The sequence below is a fragment of the Chrysemys picta genome, chromosome 9, assembly GCF_011386835.1.
Source record: "Chrysemys picta bellii isolate R12L10 chromosome 9, ASM1138683v2, whole genome shotgun sequence".
Classification (NCBI taxonomy): domain Eukaryota; kingdom Metazoa; phylum Chordata; order Testudines; family Emydidae; genus Chrysemys; species Chrysemys picta.
In genome coordinates this window covers 14,994,495-15,015,107 of record NC_088799.1, presented here as the reverse complement: position 1 = coordinate 15,015,107, position 20,613 = coordinate 14,994,495, and the positions used below count along the sequence as shown (strand labels likewise).

At 40.2% G+C, this 20,613-nt stretch overlaps 1 protein-coding gene across 5 annotated transcripts in view; it reads left to right on the top strand.

The window, feature by feature from the left end:
• Positions 1-20,613, top strand: part of FNDC3B (fibronectin type III domain containing 3B) — a 369,204-nt gene that overhangs the window by 329,682 nt on the left and 18,909 nt on the right. For all 5 annotated transcript variants that reach the window (XM_042853768.2, XM_005299260.5, XM_065557752.1 and 2 more), the window contains 2 exons: positions 2,789-3,001; positions 14,544-14,710. In XM_042853768.2, coding sequence (XP_042709702.2) covers positions 2,789-3,001; positions 14,544-14,710 — 380 coding nt within the window. The remainder of the gene's footprint in view (positions 1-2,788; positions 3,002-14,543; positions 14,711-20,613) is intronic.

Below are 20,613 nucleotides of genomic sequence, written 5' to 3'. Positions count from 1 at the left end.
ATGGAAAGAGGGACAGACTATTAATTCTTTAGTAGGAATAAATATTTGAAATAAATTCTTCCAGCCAAAGCTAGCTGCTCAGTAGGCTTTTCTTCCAAGTACAGAATTAGAATATTGGAACCAAAGTGTTTATGGAAAAGCACAAGACTGTCAAGGAAGAGACAGTGGATAAAGCACAGCTCAGAGAGCCAGGAAGTACTGAGTTCTAATCCTAGCTCTGCTTTGGCTCCTTTTGTGACCTCATGACCTTTGTCAAGTCATTTACCCTTTTGTGTCTGAATTGCCCTCTGTAAAATGGAGATGTTAATACTTGCCTAAGGGAGCATTGTGAGGATTTGTGTGGGAGGTTTTTCCAAAGCAAAAGTATTTTGAACTTGAGCAGGGCCCTTCCTGCATGATAGGTAGTAGAGGAGGCATAAGGTGCCCCCTTAATCTACTGTTTCCTGTGCACAGGGGCAAGTGAACTCTGCAGAGCCACTTCATCTGCGTCTCACAGTGGTGGGCAGTAACAGGAGAGGAGATGGCTGGAGTCACCAGTGCGCCCTGGGACACTAGTGTGCTGGGGAACATACGCTGAGATGGGTATTCTTTCACAGTTTACTTCCTCCCTGGAATAGTAGGCAGAGTAGGAGAGAGAGCATGACTCCCTAAATCATACACTCCCTCTCAGGCTTCTCAAGGGCTGTACAGCAATGCTCTGCCCCTTGTATAAATCACTGCATTAATGCAATATGTTACGTGTGTGGAGGTATTGCATCGGCATGCTCTGCAGACAAGACTTTCTCTTTACTGATGTATTTGTTAATGATTTTTTCCCTACATTTATTGAATATGATTTCCCTCTTGCATTTTATAATGCGAGAGAAAATAAACCTTCTAAGGCAAAGAAATCCTTGGAAGTTTGACTACTACATTTTTTCCATGTCCTCTTAATCTAAGTATGTGGCTGTGTCAAGTGGAAAGATCCCATATAGCTGCTTCTTCCCTTATAGTAGGCACGGGCAATGTTGTGAATGACTGTTTTTCTGCTGGTAGTTACTGGATTCTTGGTGGCTTGTAGTTCTCAGAAGAAGCAACATCTCCTGTCAAGAATCTTTTCCCATGAGAAGATTAGACTGCTGTGCATAGCATTTCCAAAGCAGGTGGCATCTGTCCAGCCATCCAAACTAGGACATTCTTAGTAAAATCATAATTATTTTGTTTGCCCCATAGATTTTTCTCCTTTCCTCTTTGACGTTAACAGATTTTTGAAGCAAACATCTGGCTTGTCTGTGCCAGTATTACTGCTTATATAGTTCAAGGATTTCCAAACATGAACTTTCACATATTGCAATCGAAGGAGAAAGTTTTATCCCCATTGCACAAATTATTAAACCAAGGCACAGAGAAGCAAATGATTGAAATGGTAATAGAAGCCAGGAGCCATTACTCTGGTGGAACAATAGGGTTCAGAAGCCTAACCCAATCACTAGAACATTCCCAGAAGAAAACCGTACGACTATATAGCTGATTTGTCTTCCTCTTACTCCCAAGTGTCACTTATTTTGATTCAGATGGCTCAGTAAGCTTTTGTCCATTGGTAAACAGGGCTGCCCACAGGGGGAAGCCAGGGGGGCAATTTGCCCCAGGCCCTGGGCCCCGCAGGGGCCCCCACGAGAATATAGTATTCTATAGTATTGCAACTTTTTTTTATTGAAGGGGCCCCCAAAATTGCTTTGCCCCTGAATCCTCTGGGCGGCCCTGTTGGTAAATGAGACCATGAGCCAGGTTCTTGACTGGTTCTTAAATAAATCTTTAACCATGAATATTTAAGCATATAAAATTCAAAGGGGGATGTAATATTGGAAGTTACACCCATAATCTGTCTACGTACTACTAACATTTTTCTTGGCACTTAGTTTGAAAAATCTTAATCTTAGTAGTTTTCAGAGTATGAGAAACAGATTCTGGGGTCTCTGATATGATTATACCAGTTTTCAAAACTCCCTTTGTGGGAAGAGCTATATCCATTAGAATAATACAGTGTCTTGGGACCAGAGTGTCGAGCCACTCACCACTTAGCTGGTGGTTCAAATCTGGCCACGGCCTGTATTGACAAAAAGGTGTTACCATCTGATGATAGATTTGCAGTAACCTTCCCAACAATTCTCCAGGCTGTTTGTGTTTGTGACTAAAAAGAGGACCTCAGTCTCAATGTTGCATGTTTCAGAATCACCATGTACCAGATTCTGCCACACTGAATAGTCTCTCTCTTTGCAAGGAGCCCACTGAAGAAATGTTACTATTAGCGTAGTGACACACTACTCACCATGAGTAAGGATGACCCTAAATTGGTAACAAAAATGAATATCTAAGTAGATTGGGATGCTCTTATTCACGGTGAGAAGTGCCTTACTGTTCATGCAGTCCCATTGACTATAGTTGGACAGCTCATTGCGTAGGTACTGTTCTGTGTGAGTAAGGGTATTGCAATGTGGCCCTAAGGCCCTGAAATTAAGCTGGAGAGTATAGCACATCTAGCCTTTTTGTTCATTGCTCATTGTCTGCTGCTGCTGTGATGTAAAGAAGATCGTGATAGAGCAGGAAAGAGTGGGTAGGTTAAAGAGCCCTTCACTTTGCCAAGACAAGATATAGACTATTGGGAGTGGACATATGAGCAATTGAATTGATGCTATACCAGATTTCACTCTAAAGGCCAAGAACAGCTTTGTCCTTTGGGGCTTTTTAGATAAAGTGCCTTCTGAAAGCACATTACTTAAACCTGCTTTATTTTTGTTGTTTATTTTAGGATCAGGATCCAGGCTGTCAATGAAATTGGAGCTGGACCATTTAGCCACTTCATTACAGCAAAAACCAGGCCCTTACCACCCTTACCTCCTCGGTTAGAGTGTGCTGCAGCAGGCCCTCAGAGCCTAAAGTTGAAATGGGGAGACAGCAGCTCCAAACTGCATGCTATCGATGACATGGTTTATATCTTGCAGCTAGAGGACAAAAACAAAAGGTAAGAGGTGCATGTTTCTGTTCTTAAATGTTCATGACAAACGAATGAATCATCATAAGGTATTTATGTGAATGAATCACAATAAGGAATTTTGCTGTTTTTCTTATTATCTTATACCTACAGGCATGTGAAAATTGTTGTTTTAATGTGGATTCAATAATTTAAGTTCTGTACATGTAGTTTAACCTGTATATAAATCTGTGATCTCACCTGTTACACTGGTGTCATAAAACAGTTGAACTGCAAAAGTATTTTACAGTCCATATTTAGCAAATATTCTGATTTTTTTTTCTCCCTATGAAAACCAGCCCAAGTGTTTCACAATTATATCTAATTTGTTCTCTTCTCTGGGGATATATCATACAATGCAGAAAGTAATGTGATATTGCTCCAAAAGTGGCATTTGCATTATACTGAAATGGCAATTAAGAAACAAGTCACAAGGACTACAAGTATGTGAATGACAAGATAGGACACTAGAAAAATAATATAAATACTATAATATAAATGTATCGGGTTGGTAATTGCACATTGTTTGCAAAGTAAGAATGCACGGACCTCATCCAGTATTTTTTGCTTACAAAAATCTCTTTGAAGCTTTGGATATGCAAGAAATGCAGAATCAGGCCTTATACAGTATGTGCTTCACAAGCAACTTTTCCTGACGAATGGAACGTGTAAAGTGGGTGCTGCAGTGGTGGAAAGATATAAGAGAGGGTGAGGGGAAAGACAACACACAAGTGTACTATAATAGTGGGCTCTCTTTAATGAATAAATATAACAACATGCAGATTGGTCACAGCTAGGTACATCTGGCCCTCAACCAGTTTAATCAGAAAAATAACTGACATCTCAAGAAGATAATCCTTGTACAGCTTCACACAGAGGTCCTGATCCTTAGCTGATGTAAATTGGCACACTCCATTAACTTCAATGAGCTATGTTGATTTTTGCCCACTGAAGAACTTGTCCAGAAGCTCAAATTGTAAGTAATAAAACCACCATGAAAGTGCCCACCCTCTGTGCCATTTTGGGGCTCACCCAGACCAATAAGGGGTTCTGTACCGCCTGCCTTTCAACTTTGGATGTCTTAATGCTACGCTGTTCTGGTTCAGCGCTCTGACACCAATGGTCAGCCTACAAGCATAAGGTCTCACCCTAGCTTCCACCAGCTTAGTTTCTTATTGCAGGGTGACCTCAGCAATCTCTTGTGGTCCCAAATCCCCCCCAAAATCCATCTCCCTGAGTTCTTAACTACCAGACTTTTCCCCTCTGGTTCATCACTCCTGAAGGCGTGAAATCTGCCCTCAATTATTAGTTCACTTTTAGCACACACACACACACACACACACACTCCACACAGTTTGCACAACAGATACCTGCTTGAGCTAAAAATAAACAAAAATGTATTAATAGAAAATTCATAGATGCAATGATGAAATACAATAGAAAAGCAAACATAGTTTACACAGAAAATAAACATAAAGACACAATCTCAGGCTTTACACTTCTATATTAGCTAAATTCCCTTTTCTAAAACAAGTTACCAATTGCCTCTGTAGAGTTTCCCAGCAGGCCCTCTCTCCTAGAAGGGATCCAGTGCTTCATGGACAGCACCCCACTTAGATGCCTGGCCCTCAGTTTCTGGATAGCCTTTACTTAAAAAACCCCTTCCCTTTTAAAAGTGTTTGCATTTTTTCCCCTTTTTCTCAGTCTATGGTAATTCATGGTTATGCAGAGCAGGGCGGGGATTCCAGACTGGGGTTTTCTTTTCCATTTTAAGTTGTTTCAGTGTTTTCCCATTAACTTTAATGGTCCACCATTGTCTCTTCCTGACTGGACAATGCTATGTGCTTGTCGCCAGTGTCACGTAAACACCTGGTCTGGAAGATGCTTGCTCTGCCTGATTGCCTCATCACATTGCTGTGAAGTGATGCTGTAGTTTCACTAAAGATTACTTCCGGGGGGGATTTTGCACCAAAAAATTAAAAATTCTGCAAAATTCTGCTTATTTTATTTGTCAGAATAATGCGGTATAATAACACCAGTTTCAATAACTATTCAGCATGTTCTAAAGGCATGAAAGTTAAGTTACAAACACTTGGTAACTAATACTTTGCATTCCACTTATTATCCTGGATTTTCATTTAAATTATATTACAGAACACCAAACAGCCCAAAAAAAAAAACAAAAAAGGAAAAATGTGATTTTAAATAGCTCAGACTTTCACTTATAAAAGTCTCATTGTCCTGGACCTGGATTCTTTGGGAAGTGCTTGCTTCTGATTGTCCTGACAATTTTATTGACTGCTTGGTAAATGTTTTATTTGTCCATAAAGTCTTTTTTTTTTTAAACGAGTAAGTAAAATAAATCCTGAGCTGTAATCTAACCCCATTGTGCCACTTTGGCACAGGAAAAAATTGAGAAAGCACATAGATCTTCCTAGCTGATTCCCTTACTGTCATTTATAAGGCTTTATATCACTCTGGCAATGTAGGGGCCTTAAAACTTTTACAGGTTTTATGCTCCTGGGGGAGTTGACTGACAGTGGGAACAGTTAACTAACAACAGGAACATTAACAATGTTACTACGCAGGCAGGCTGCTACATTTCTGCCTCAGAGAATCAGATCAATTAACAAGCAGGCAGGCTGCTACATTTCTGCGTCAGGGAAAGAGCCTTCCTCGTGCATAATAACAAGACCTACCCCTCCAAGCCCCCAGCCAGCCGCAGTAGCAAGCAAGAGGGACAGAGTCTCTCTTGCTTGTTGGCAGGCACACGCCCAGCCCCATTCCCTGATGGTGATCAACATCTCCCCCGCAGGCATGCATGCCCAGACCCTCTCCCCCCCGCAGTGATTTGCGTCTCTGAGGCTGCTCCAGGCACGCTGGAACAGATGCACTGCCTGCGCTGCCAGGGAAGAGGCGTGTGTCCCCCTGCAAATTTCTTTTGTATTTTTCTGCGCAGGGGGGCACAGAAATATGCGGGCACAGAATTTTGTCAGGAGTAAAAGTTAAAATTACAATGTTTTACATATATATCCATGCATACGTTCATAACTATAACCTGTATACATAGCTCCTAATAACCATCAAGTGCAGGACATTACAAGCTTTTATAAAAGACCTTGTTTGACATATTTATAGACAATAACATTGTCTACAACCAGTTGATTCAACTGCTTATTTTAGGGAGTTCAGACCCACTGTTTTCCCATTGGAGTGTCTGGTTCTCAGACTCACCTTCCAGATCTACTCTCTTTATGGCAGCACAGTTGATGCTGTGCTAAATAAACAACAAGAGGCATTCAATGAATATAAATTCCCACTTGAAATAATGAGTGATAAAACAGCAGCTTCACAGCACAGTGACACTTGGCAGGAGCCCATTATCTGCAGCCACGTATGATGAAGTGGAATATAAAGAAACTTACTTCAAAAAAGCTTCTTCTGTTTGCCTTCACCTAGCCCTGAAGGTAATAAGATGATAAACCTTTAACTTGCTCTAAATCTGATTATACACAGGAGAAATAACGGAAGTTGTTCTAATAAAAGATTACTTCACCCACCTTGTCTTTGTAAGAATAAACCATATTACCCAGGGAGTCTGGAGAGTGAGTAGCTAGAGAGATTTTTCATAACAGGTCCTATCACTTCTGCCCAGACCTCTCCCACTGCAAATGGTCCCTAAATACTGGCCTGTGTTCTGTATGCAAACCCACCCACGCCCTATGGCGATTTCCAAGAGCATAAATGATTATGCAGGGCCTCAGCACCGGGGCAGTGTAAGAAAACAATTGCAACCTTCCCTCTGTCAGGCAGCCAATAAAAGCACTATCTGGCAGAGCAGTGTACCTGAGGCAGTTGGATGATGCCTTGACTCAGTGCATCTCTGCCTACAGGACTCTTATAAAGCACCAAACATAAACCAGAGCTCTCCCAAACGGTATAAACTGCATGGAAGGATGTTGGTACGGCTGGCTGTCACTCCACAGGAGAAATTCTTCCCTGGGATGCAGAGGCCTTCTAGTGCAAGCTCTTATAGTTTACATACGTCTTTCACCCAATGAGTCCAAGTCATTAGAAGAGTGGCACGTAGCCATAAGTATGGGTTACAATGTTGTCAGGTGCTACTGTATATGAAAGGCTGACCCACAGAATGCAAGTTAGATCCAAATCTTTTGACAACATGGATTTACTCTGCAGAGCCTATCGACATGGATCTCCTGCAGATCACTTGGTTTGTAAAGTACAGTCAGTGACTAAGCAGAAGAAAGGAAATATTTTTTCCTATTTCTCTTTTTATCTTTCTTTCTCTTTTGATTTATCTTTGTCTTTGTACTCTGAAGGAAGAAGCACTTGATTATATTAGCTGGACAGAATGGTATGGTTGTAAATATCTCATACTTGTTTATATGGATCAGTTTAAAAAAATGCTATTTAGAAAAACCAGTGAGGGGTTTTGTTTTTGAGCACACTTGAAAACTGTAATACTGTCCACTTGCTCTTTCATTTAGGTTGCATGGAAGAAAACATTTGTTTAGGTTACTGAATTGCTGTGCCAGTGCTAACAGAATTAAGAGTTGTGCTAGACTCATTGGGGTCAGATAAGAACTATTTTCTCCAATAACAGTATATAACACTGATGAAACCAGCACAAATTAAGTTCAAAAAATGTATTTACAGTTAATCTGCTGTTGACTTCAGTGATTTCTCTAGGTTTTAAAAAATATGGTACCACTCAGACAGTAAACTTTGACAAAACAGCCAAAACAAAACAATATTTATATACTCTGTTCACTTCTGCTCTTAAATCTTTGGCATTTTCCAGATAGTTGGTCAACTCAGTGCTTAGGATGATATGTGTGCATGTGCATATACACATCATGTATACATGAATTCTGTCTGTCTATGTATTGATTGATTATGGGTCGTTCTGGCCGGGGAGAGGGCTATGACTAGGGTGCCAGGGGATATAATGATGCAACACATTTCCCAGCTATTCCCAGCTCATGGGGCTCCTATGGAGCCCAGGCTGCAAATTTAAATCTGCTCTATCTTTCTGAAACCCTTGCTAGGAAGGTGTTTAAAATAATACCTGCCCTCATACCTCTGGTGCATCAGCCCCCCACTGTTTCAGGAGAGACAAAATGACACTTTCTCACATCATTGGGAGAGACGTTCAGTTGGAGACTGGAAGGGGGTAAATCTCCAGACCAATTGTGGCTGGAAATAGGCAGGATTTGGATGTCCGTCATGATGCAGGGGTGTGAGTGAGGAAGGACTTCATGCTGATGGAAGTCTAGAGGTGGGGGCCTATCAGCACTTTGACTTCAGTGGAGCAGCACCCATTTTGATCAGCTGAGAATCTGGCCTCTGTTTTTCCAATTCAAGCCCTGCAAAGAACTTGATGTTCTCTTACTCCTCCGGTGAATTGTGTTCCTATTTTGCAGCTTCTACTTTCCTAGGTGCCACCTCACAGTGTGTGGAACTGCTGGTGGGAAAAGCAAATCACATAATCAGATGAGGTTTGATGTGCTCTGTAAACAGAGTAGAGGCGCCATCTATTTAAAAAAAAAAAAAACTAAGTGGGAGGCGAGGGTGGTAATTGTGCAGAAAACAGGGACATTTTTACTGTTGTGATAATCCTGCTTTATTAAGCCATTAACCGCTGTTGATTCATGAAATGCATGAACCTTGGTTTTAAATTAGGCAGTTGCCGGTGTTGTGGAGAAAAAAGCCTCAGGTTGCCAGGTTAAATTTCTCTTCAGCCCATTGATATTGCAGATCACCATATTTTGCAGCAAGACAGTAAAGCATCAGGCTTCTGTTTATGCTATTGCACTTTGCTCGAGAATGCTCTCTTATTCAGTGCAGTGCACTGGATTTTTCTTTTAAATTAAGTTGTTGGGGTGTTAAAATGTGTTTCCAAAATCTAAGCAAAACCCAAAGAGGAACCAGCTGATTAAACTGAGTTGAGGCCTTGTGAATGAAGACAGAATGAGGCACATTCATAATCCTCTGTTTGATTGGAAGGGCTTGAAGTGGGGGTAATAAAACAGCTGTGACATACATACCATTTCCCAGAAAGATCTTTATTGAGAAGAAAAGAGTATTGATGAGAAAATCAGAGCCATGACCTCTCCCAAACAATTTTTCTAGGACACCCTGTTCTCTCTTTTCATCTGTGAAAATAAATAAATGATTTCTGTGTTTGACAGAATGTCAGGGAGAATCATTCAGGCTACTAAGGTAAGAAGATGGGGGAAATATCTGGGGAATGTCTCCTTCACTAGACAAAGTCACTTTTGTTTTCAAGTTTTGGTACTTATTGAGTGGGAGGGCATATTACCTCAAGTTAAAATGTAGTCTTAATACTAATGGTCCATTCTTGCATGGTGTGATCTTCCCACAGTAAACACAATGTTTACTGAACTGTTGAACAAAATGCCAGCAAAGTTGACCCCCACCCCACATCAGAGAACAAAGCCTGACTTTAAGCTTCATAGTTTGCAGCCTTCAAAGTCTCAGGCTGAGGGGGGAATAAGCCTCATAGAACCAGAGGTTTCTCAAACTCCACAGACTAATTTTTGGGTTCACATAGATGGTCCATCCAACTGAATGTTTGAGCCATTTTTTCCTCTCTAATTTTAACCCGCGTCTATTATTCAAGGGTGGGTTACAGCATTTACATTCTTTCTGCCAATTTATAACCCACATGGGGCAATGTTCATAATTAAGCCAATCTGAGTTAATGTCCAAGGCTTTCAGAGAAACATGCTTCACTAACATCCAAAATAACTTACCCTTCCCTTGCATTCCCTTCAACTGCTAATTTTGTTGATCTATCAAGCAATCCAGTTTGTCCAATAAGATAATGAGCCCACCTTGGCTGAGACTTCTCTCTACCTTTATCCCTGCCTCAGCAAGCAGGTTTGGTGGGGTTTTGGGGAACCAGTGGAAACAAACTTGTAATTCTCCTGGGCAAGTACATGTAGTCATGCAGGGGAAACTGGTTAAAATCAGTCTCTGGATTGTGCATTCAGTGCTCGTATGAGTTTCCCATCTCTCATGACGAAGTCGTCAGATAGCATAATTTTTTTAGATATCTCTTTTCTTTATTAAGTATGTTTTCAGAAGCCAAATTGCATTTTAATCGCTTTTGCTTAAATGAGAAATGTTCATACAAAAGGAAAAGCCAGGGTATTTGTCGGCACCTGTTGATGATGATGATCAGTTTATGTTGGTGCTCATAATATACCCTGGAGTCATCCACGAAGGGAGATTCACTGCTCAAAGCTGCTCTCTGTCCAAGGACAGGCAGATAAATGGGTAGAGGTTAGAAGAAGGGGAAGAACAGAGAAGCCTTTTTAATATCCAAATCACACCCATTCTTGCTAGGGAGTCTTTAAGAGGGTCTCAAATGCAGACAAGATGGGGGCCTGGCAGATGGGCTCGGGACTATTGTCTCATGCATAGGGGGCTGTGTGGAAGAAGGCATGGAAGGGATTGTGCAAGAAGCAGAGAAATGAGCATACAACAAGGGTTGAAATGTCAGGAGTAAAGGGGACAGTGCAATGTGAAGTTCATCAAGGAGGACAAGCTGGGAGGGGCAGAGTTACATAGAGCTCAAGAAGCTTAATATTATTTAAAACTTGCTATAGATTTTAAAAGCATTCACCAGCAACGGTCAGAATGAAAACAAGTTAATCTTATCTTTAATAATCATTAACTGGCTGTACACCACAGGAACATACAATCTGTGGTGTCTGACAAAACAGTGTGTGCTTTGTAGATGCATAGAATAGCTTACAATGCATGATGTAGTATGATTCCAAACATGTGCAATCCTTACCCAGGGAATATTCCCATAAGCGTTCCCCTAGGAGTTCTGCTTGAGTAGGGACTGCAAAACATGTCTCACAGATATTGAAAGCTTCAGTGCCAAATGGAAAATACACTGATTTTAAATGTAATGAAGATCACTTCTCAAGGAATACAAAGTGCCCACTGCAGGCTTTAATAGAATTCTACATGATTATCAAAAAGTCAGCTGTGTTTTGAAGTTTAAATGTTTGTAATCAAGATGAAATGTTTTCATTTCTTAAATCACAATATGCATCTTCTGACATAATTAAGATCCATTATTGTTATTGCAGACTCTAACTTTAATTGAATCTGATTGACTTAATAAAGCATCCTGTTTTCCTCTAAGTCATCTTAGAAGGGATGGCAACATTTTAAAGGTTTTAATCGGCTACCATTACAGTGTTGTGTATTGCAGTGAGGATACAGGTTCTTCCTGGAATGCATTTTGCTTTCACTGACGGATGTTTCTTGAGATAAAGAAAAGGGGATGAGGGAGAGAGTAATTGGAATAATTATGCCTATTTCCAAATGTCAGAGAGGGCTGAATAAGAATCGGTCTAGGAAATTAAAAACAGAAATTTATGGAGCAAAAATCTGGAAACTCCAACTCAAAACGTAACCAGTGACATTCCCATAGTCATTGCTCTGTGCATTCACCATTCACAATCAGTGTTAGGTGACCAAAGTCACATGGTATTCTTTCTGCTCCCTGGATGGCTGACTGAAAAACTTTTAAACTGCGGGAGGACTTGACTTGTGCCATGAAAACTAGGGCAAATACACCTTTGCATGGGTATTTGCAACATCTTCTCTTTTCACAAACAAAAATTGTGCATGCAAATGCTGAGGGCCTCTGCCCTCCTGGGGAGGGAGGGATTAAAGTGTAGCATCGGTAAGCTAGTCCTCTGTAAAGCAGAGTAGTTCCCCAGTCAAACAGAGTTGTCCCACTGACTTAAATTTAAGCACAAACATAAGTGCTTTACTGGATCACTTCTTAATGCCTCTACAAAACCTTCACTTTTGGATTCCTTGCGTTTGTGTAATTCACAATCTGATCTTTCAAATAATCTATCTTGCCTTGGGGGTGATGCAAGGCCATCCTGTGGCATGGGCATCTCCAGAAGGCATTGTGCTCCAGCAAGCACAACACCTACCCACAACTCCCCAGCCTGGAGGAGAGTACATTCTACATCATCCCTTTAGTTGGTTCAATCTGCTTCCCTTGGTACACCCAACCAGTTCTAATCATCACTGCAATGACAGCAACTGGCCTCCATCTTGCCATCCACATGCCCTGGATTAGTGGGAGGGAAGAATCCTCTCACTTCCCTGAGTGCTGAAACTACTTTTGAGTTAGTCTTTAGGTTGGGATGTGCAGGGTGAGGGGAATGCTGCTTATGTGTGTACACACATACACAGACTAGGCCTAAATTTCCAGCCTGTTACACTATATCCATTTTGAGCATTTAATATAAAACTACTTTCAAAAAGACTTATCCTGCGATAACAGGCTCTTTCCTGGCCATTTGAAACTTTCCATTGATGCTTATATTACTATCAGAAGTGTGGGATAGCAAAGACAATCCGACCTGAAAACGTCAGTGTCTAAAGTTGAATAGAAGTACTACTTCCTCTTCAGAAATTTCATATTAAATCAGAAAGTGGCTGAAAGAGAAGTATTTAATCTGATCTCTCCTAAACTCTTCATAAATTTTGAGGATGGATCTAGAATTTACAATCAAAGTGAGGGGTCATTAAATCTTTATGGCAGTATTAAACCTAATTAGTCCTCAAAGTACAATTCAGCAATTTTGACCTCCCTGAACAATTCTTTTTATTACAGATGATTCTTGACTTCTGTTTGTGCTTTGTACTTCTATGAATTTGTACCATAATTTAACGTGAATTGGTTTCCGTCCCCTAAGAGCTAATGGCACAAGCCCTTTTGTTGTGAAACCCCTGAATTGATTATTCTCTAAAGATTGTAAAAAGCCTAAAGGGCCAGGATTTATTATTCAGAATAGAACTCTAGATTTGGGGGGAGGGGAAGTCAAAAGGAATCATTTTGTCTTTTTCCCAGTTGTTCCAAATCATCTAAAATAGTTAGGATACTTGAATGCATGTATTAACCATCAGAAGACCACATGATTCACAGTGGTGAATTTTATAGTCCCATAAATTCAGGGTCCATGCAAAAAAGTAACCAGCTGTGTTCTCCAACTGAGAATTAAGGATCATTTGCTGCAAGAGACTGAGCATGTCCTGTGATGTGCTATGTACCTTCAGTTCCCATTCTGCATCCCCTTACAGAGTGCATAAAGAACTAGAAATCACTGTCTGATGTATGACTATTATTGACATTACTGACATGTTCTCTAGTGGAGACTGCAATGTAAATTGGAATTCAGGTTCTCTCTGGTTAGCATCTTGTACTTTATGTATGGTACTGTATTATACAGGTGAGTTTTCTTTCTTTGTGTTTGGCCCAGCCAGAACCAGTGTTTTGGAAGTTAGTGCCTAAACACTGTCTCCTTTTAGAGTTCTTGTCTTCCCCCAAGCTGCTCTCTACATCTAAAACAATCTTCCTGATCTCATTCACTAGACAGCCTCTCTCGTTCCCACAAATCACTCTTTAAAACCTACCTCTTCAAGCTTCCCCCCTCACCCCCGATATTGATCATCTTGCAACATGCTCTCTTTTGAGCTGTTGCCTTGTATGTTTGTCTTGTTTTATTTCAGTTTGTAAACTCTTCAAGACAGAGAAATGTGTCCGGTCTATGATCAGTTCTGAAAATCCTGACATGTTGATTTAAATGGAGTTACGCTGGGTTTAAACTGATGTAAATGAGAGCAGGATCGAGCCTTGGAGGGTGGGGGGGCTACTTGTGTGAGTAAGGACTAGTCAAATGAGCTAGGGTTTGCAGGAATGGGCCCTGTGTTTGTGAAATGCTGTAAATTACCAGCACTACATCAGTGTACAGAGTTACAAACACCTCGAGAATGGAGGTTGTTCGTAACTCTGAAATTTTCATAACTCTGAACAAAACGTTATGGTTGTTCTTTCAAAAGTTTATAACTAAACATTACCTTAATACAGCTTTGAAACTTTACTATGCAGAAGAAAAATGCTGCTTTCCTTTTATTTTTTTTAGTAGTTTATGTTTAACACAGCACTGTACTGTATTTGCTTTTGTTGTTGTGGGGGGGTTGGTTTGGTTTTTTTTGTTTTTTGTTTTTGGTCTCTGCTGGTGCCTGATTGTGTACCTCTGGTTCCAAATGTTGTCAGTTAGTAACTCTGGTGTTCTTAACTCTGAGGTTCTACTATATTGTAATGAAGGTATATGGTAAAGTAAACGTAATCCATTTTGATTAAGTCGCTAGTAGGCAACATATAGATAGATGTTTTCCAGATATAATTATTTTGCAATATAGAGGATTATTTGCAGAAGATACGTTAAACTGTTGGTTTTCCTAATATATATAATAAATCTATTATTAGATGCTTGTTTATATACTAATCTTTGTAATTATATTTGGTAATTTCCATGATATGAGCTACAGTTCTTCAGAGTATGGATGTTTGGGTATAAAAAACCTATATGCATATAACATTCAGAAAAGCTATTGCCACCCCAAGTGCAACTAATTTCGTTCTCTAATTGCTGGTTTCTAGGTTTATTCCGATTTATAGGGGACCAAGTCACACCTACAAGGTACAAAGGCTGACAGAATCTACTTGCTACACATTTAGAATACAGGCAGTAAATGATGCTGGGGAAGGGCCGTTCTCAGAAATATGTACCTTCTGCACAACCAAATCTGTCCCACCTGCCATCAAAGGTATGGATTAACAATAGGATCTGATGCATGCTCTGTAGGGGCGGGAGGAGGGGAGGGAGAGGGAAGGCATGGTTGTTGACTAGTTAAATAACTTTCTAATAACTTATGATAGGAAACTCAATTCTCACCAAAGAAAATTTGAAAAAATTTACAAAAAATAAACCTTACTAGATTAATTACTTTACAGAGATGGTCAAAAATACTGTTACTAACAAAAGTTACAGGATGTGGGACCATTACCGTGAAATATTTTAATGAGGGGCATAACTGATAGGATGTATATGTAGGTATGCGTATGGGGCTTGAAAACTAATGACATTACATGTTGTTCAACTATGAAAATGCATTTAACACTCCAGAGTTTAGTTTTCCTTTAATGTATAAAACTCCCATTGACATTTTATGTGCACAAGAAGGGAGATTATCCCCATCTGCATAGCCTCATTTAAGTTTGTTTTCCATAGGAAATAAGCAGAGTGTATTCAAACTAAATTCGATAATTAAAGCCCTTTTACGCTATATAAAATGATCACACTTTTCAGCACCTTTCAAGGAAGTTGCATTACCAAGAAGATACAGGAGCCACAGATAATTTTACATTAGATGAACTGAGTTGAATTCAGACCACAGACTGACCATTTTAGTGTGTTTTACCCTGTTTATGATAATTCCTACAGGCTGTCTTGATGGCTTATTCAAGACATTTCTTTTTCTCTGTTGCCCATTTCCTCCTCTTTGCTGATTCGACTTTGACCGTCCAGTGTATCCATTCTACAGTACACCTTTTTTCCTCTCCCATAATTTGTTGGTATCATCTGTATTGCAGTGTTGCTCTTTCATTCTCATTAGTTGTTTTCCAGCAATCTCTGTGATCGAAACTCGAAATAAAGTTCACTCTTCCTCCGCGGTAGACAGCTGGTCATCCAATATAGAATATTTATTGGAAATTCTACCATGTAACTATTAGCAATTGCTTCATAATAATGCTTATCAACACTGAAGTGTTTCAATGCAGTAGATACCTGTCTCTGGAACTCTATTAAATGGAACATCATTGTTGCTATTAGGAGTCAATCAAATTCCGGAGCAAGATCAGCACTCCTAAATACATGTACATCCTACATGAACTTAATCAGGCGTTTCCAAACTAGAATGGGAATACAAGGTTGCATTGTTGCCCAGTGGATTCCAAAATGTATACTTATGGCAATTCTTGTGCTGAAACCAAGTATCCATTAAATATAGTCCATGTGTAGAAGCAAATTCTAGTAGACCCACACCATTATCTGATCTGTATTCTGGTTGGTCGTGTGGTTCCAGTGCCAGTTCAGATCCAGTTCCATCATAGCCAATTCTCACATTCATATCTACTAAGATGACAATATGAAGGTGGGGTGATGTACTAGATACAGTGTCATCTAACATGGCATAAAAAACATCTTTTTCAGCATCATACCTGGCATCATGTGGAGCATGTGCATTAATAACTACTAGATGTCCTACCTTCAAACTGAAAATGGCCATTATCAGGCATAGAGAAAAAACCTGCGAAGCCAGTAGTGCAGATTACACCCTCAGGAACAAAACTAGAGTAACACAAGTGTGCCATCAGATGTACCGTAGGCATTCAACAATCAAAAGGTCTGACATCTATGAGTCATAGCTGTGCTCTCGGTGTTCAAACTCCGCCACGTCTACTGCACTTCACATATGTCAGCCAATTCTTCCAATTGCTTCCAGCCAGGAAAGGTCACTCTTCTGATGGGGCTCTGAATGATCGAACATTCTACAATCTCATCCTCAGATACTGACATTGCTGCAGAAGTGGATATACCATCTTTATATTGGGATCTTTCCCCATCTCTGGTTTATGGAAGAGCCATCGTCATATGGTCTGATGACTCTTCCTCTAGTAGAAGATTTAGATGAATCCTGAAGCTTGGTTCCGTTGTGAGTGGCAGATGAAACTGCTGAAACAGATAAAACATATATGAAACTGCCAGCACTTTATGTCCTTTTTTTCCACGTGTTGAAGCTAGAGACTGTATTTGAGAGCTTGAAGGTCCTAATTGAATGTCCATTCTCATGGCTTCCACTATTGAAGGACAAAAATGGAAAATACTGCCAGGATATTGACGCACAGCTTAAGCATTGGCATGAGTATTTTTGTGAATTAATTAATAGATTCCCACCATAATGCAATTCCTACTACAACTTAATCCCAAAATGAACCCATCAGAAAAAGGCTGGTGACATTAGAGAAAGTGATGCTTGCCATCAAATAGTTACAAAATGATGAAGCACTTGGTCTTTATTTCATCAAAACTGCTAAATAGTGGAGACCCGGATTTAGTTCACTGGCTACACAGAGCGGTCTTAAAAGTTTGGGAAACTGTTCATATTCCAGAAGATTGGAAAAGAGGCTGAATCACCCATTAAAAAAAAAGAGAGAGAGAGAGCGATTAGCTTGCTCAAATTATAGTAGAATAATGCTGCTGCCACTCCCAGGGGAGGTGTTTATGATCATACTTCTGAACCAATTGAAATATTGTTTCAACCCAAAAATGAGAGGCAACCAGTGTGGTGTCCACACTCTGGGAAATGTTATTGAAGAATGACTAGAGCGACAGAAGAAAGTTAACATCGTGTTCATAGACTTTGCAGCTGCTTTAGACTCAGTGCATCAGTCAGCACGATGGGTACTGCTATGCCAGTATGGAGTGCCTAGCGGAGGAACTGTACCACTGTACATTAGCTGTGTGAGGGTCTGTGGTTGTATTACAGACTATTTTTAGTAGAATCAGAGTTACACCAGGACTGTGTTTTCTTACGTACATTATTTAGTATTCTAATAGACCGTTGACGAAGCTGACTGAGGCAAAAGTTAAGAGGTGTGAAATTTGAAGATTCATCTTTCTAGGATCTTGAGTATGCAGGTGATGTTTTCTTACTTGGAAAGATTACTGACCAACTACAGTTAATGCTGGAAAAGCTGTGAAAAACTTCAGAATTGATGGGACTTAAGCTCAGTGGTGATAAAACCAAAGCTATGCATGCCTCCTGTAAAACTAATGTTATGCCAAATGCTGCATGTAGATGGCAATGACATTGAATGAGTGAATAGTTTTATCTATCTGGATAGTTGGTTGACAGCAGGAGATTCTATAACCAAAGAAGTCACATATCGGATCTGTCTTGTGTCAGTGGCATTTCAGCATCTTAAAAGGCCTCTATTTGGATGGCAGGATGTCTGTGACAACTATGATATGAATGTGCAGCACAGTAGTGATTACAACCCTGTTATATGAAGCAGAAACTTGGCCGTTAAAAACAGCTGAGGCGAGGAAACTAATCAGTTTCCCGTGTCTCAAGTTACGGTGTTTTTTTTAATATCCATTGGTTTGATTTTTTTCACAAATGAGGAGACACACATTCCTGGCAAGTTGCAATCTTGCATTATATGAGAACAAGATGACTGCAGTGGTTGGGACACATCCAACATGCAGAACAAGGTATTCTTTTTCAGAAATTTTATAGGGGTGAGGTCAACGGAAAGAGAGTGCAAGGCCAGCCACGAATGAGATTGGAAGATGCAATTGTGAGGGATTTAAGAATCCTAAGTCCTCCCATATTGATTCTTACCAAAGGAAGACGACTTGCAAGGGACTGTTCAAGAGGGAAGTCCATTCTGCGTGCCACCATGGCTACATCATAACCATGTGAATATGCTGCTTTGCTCTTTACCATGTGTAGTCAATCTGCTCCAATATATTTGAAGTAAATTTCTTTAGTGATGATGTTGGCACCATCATAAGGGAATTTAGAGGGAAGATACTGCAACCACCCATATTAAATTAGTGAACATGGAAACAAACTACTATACACCTACAGGGAATTCCAACAGGAGCAACGTAATGCTTTAGTACTGCATCTCCAAACAGCTTATATCTTTACTGATAACCTGGGTGTATGTAATATTTTTACAGGGATTTCCCCATTGTTTTTGGAATCTACTAGTGTTTTGTTTTGAAGCTGTACTTGTGTGACAGAAAGTTAAGATGTAAATTATATTTGTTCACTTGAGAGCACTCCTTGTCCATTCTGCTGTCCCATATCCAAAATATAATTGGATCAGAACTCCATTTTTCATCTAAATGGAAGAGTACCTTTCTGCCTAAGTATTCAGTCCTAGTTTGGGCATGGTTCACATTCTGAACTGAATGTGAAGTAGCTATGATATTCCACAAATATTGGGGTGGGATGGGAGTGTCAGGGACATAATTAAATGTCAGGATACTGTCAGTGGTAGACCCCACAATACGGCAAACACTGTAGCCGCAGACACTGCAACTGGAAAGTGATACTGAATGGAAAAGAGATGAGTCCTGTCGAGTCAGGCAACAAAACTGGCCATTTTTGATTCCCTCCAATGTCCAGACTCATTTAAGAAAGGGGATACATTGTTTTCTTGATTTTGACAAAGAAATGTATATGATGCCATGTTTTGTTCTGCAATTGGCAGACAAAAACCTAAAAGAGTGTGTGAGGGTGAGAGGTGTACTAGCTCAGATGAACGTTTCCATTCTCCATCTCTCCAAGTAGGCAGGTGTTGGTATGAAAAGCAAATTTATATTTATATTTGGATCTGAATATAATGCACAAGCCCTTTTGAGTGATAATGGATTAGTTTAGGGTTGATGTAATTTATACAGCAGCAGTAGCAGCACCAGTTTCTTTGATGGCTTCTCATATTACTGTATTTTCACAGGGCTGGGAAATGTATTGCTTTTAATGCGCACATGTTCTTGCATGTGCATGTGCTAATGGCTTCCTGAAGTGTATTGCAGCACGTGTCATTCTCTCCAGCCTCACGGTTTCACTTTTCAGCCGTATGCTCCCTCTGTCCGACAAACAGCAAGGTTGTTATAATCTGGATGCTGCTGCAGTTGTTTTGAAATCAGCAGAGGACAGATGCTCAGGTGTACATGTGAACATATTGCCATCATTCAAAGCTCTGTGGTCTGTTGACCCGCCAGCTTGCAGTTGCTGGTGGGCACAGAGTGATATCTGATGGCTTTTAGTTGATAAGAGATCATTTTGTGAGGAAGACAGCGTTTCAGCTGCTGATAAATCATGCTTTCCTAGATTCTAGCATATGCGCTGAACCAAAACTTCAAATCTAATCCCTGAAATTTCCAGGATCAGGGCAAGGTTTATATATGAATCCCTGTATTTGAACCTATTCATATGATTTTGGTTCTAGGTTGAATCCAACCCCCCACCCCCACCCCAAAAAAAAACAACTCCTGAGGTGCGATCCTGGCTCTACAGAAGTCAATCGCAAAACTCTGATTGACTATAGAATTTTCTATTGCAGAAAATCTTTCAAATTTATCTTCCCCCTACTCCCAGTCTATCTCCAACCTTGCCTTCCTAATCAAAATAATTGATGAGGTAGTAGTAACGAAGCTCCAACAACAAGTATCTGCTGCCCACATCCCAGTGCCCTCACAAGTGGACCATGCTACAGTGATGATACAGAGATCGCAGAAGCTGGGACTAGACGATAAGGGATGGCTTACTCGATATTTGCTCTGTTCTTTTCATACTTTTTGAAGCAGCTGGCATTGGCTTCTATTGGAAGACAGGATACTGGGCTAGATGGACCATTGGTCTGACCCAGAATGGCCATTCTTATGTTCTTAGAGATGGCTCCCGTAGTACAGATGTAGCTCACTGGTGTTACAGAATTTCATGGAAAGTCATCTTGCAGTCACTAGTCATCTCATTGCTTTCTACTTGAAAAATGCACTGGATACCATTACAGTTGAATTATTAAATTCCAAGGCTTTTGCTACACTCACATACTACACTTCTGTAGTTTATTGTGTGTGTGCATATGT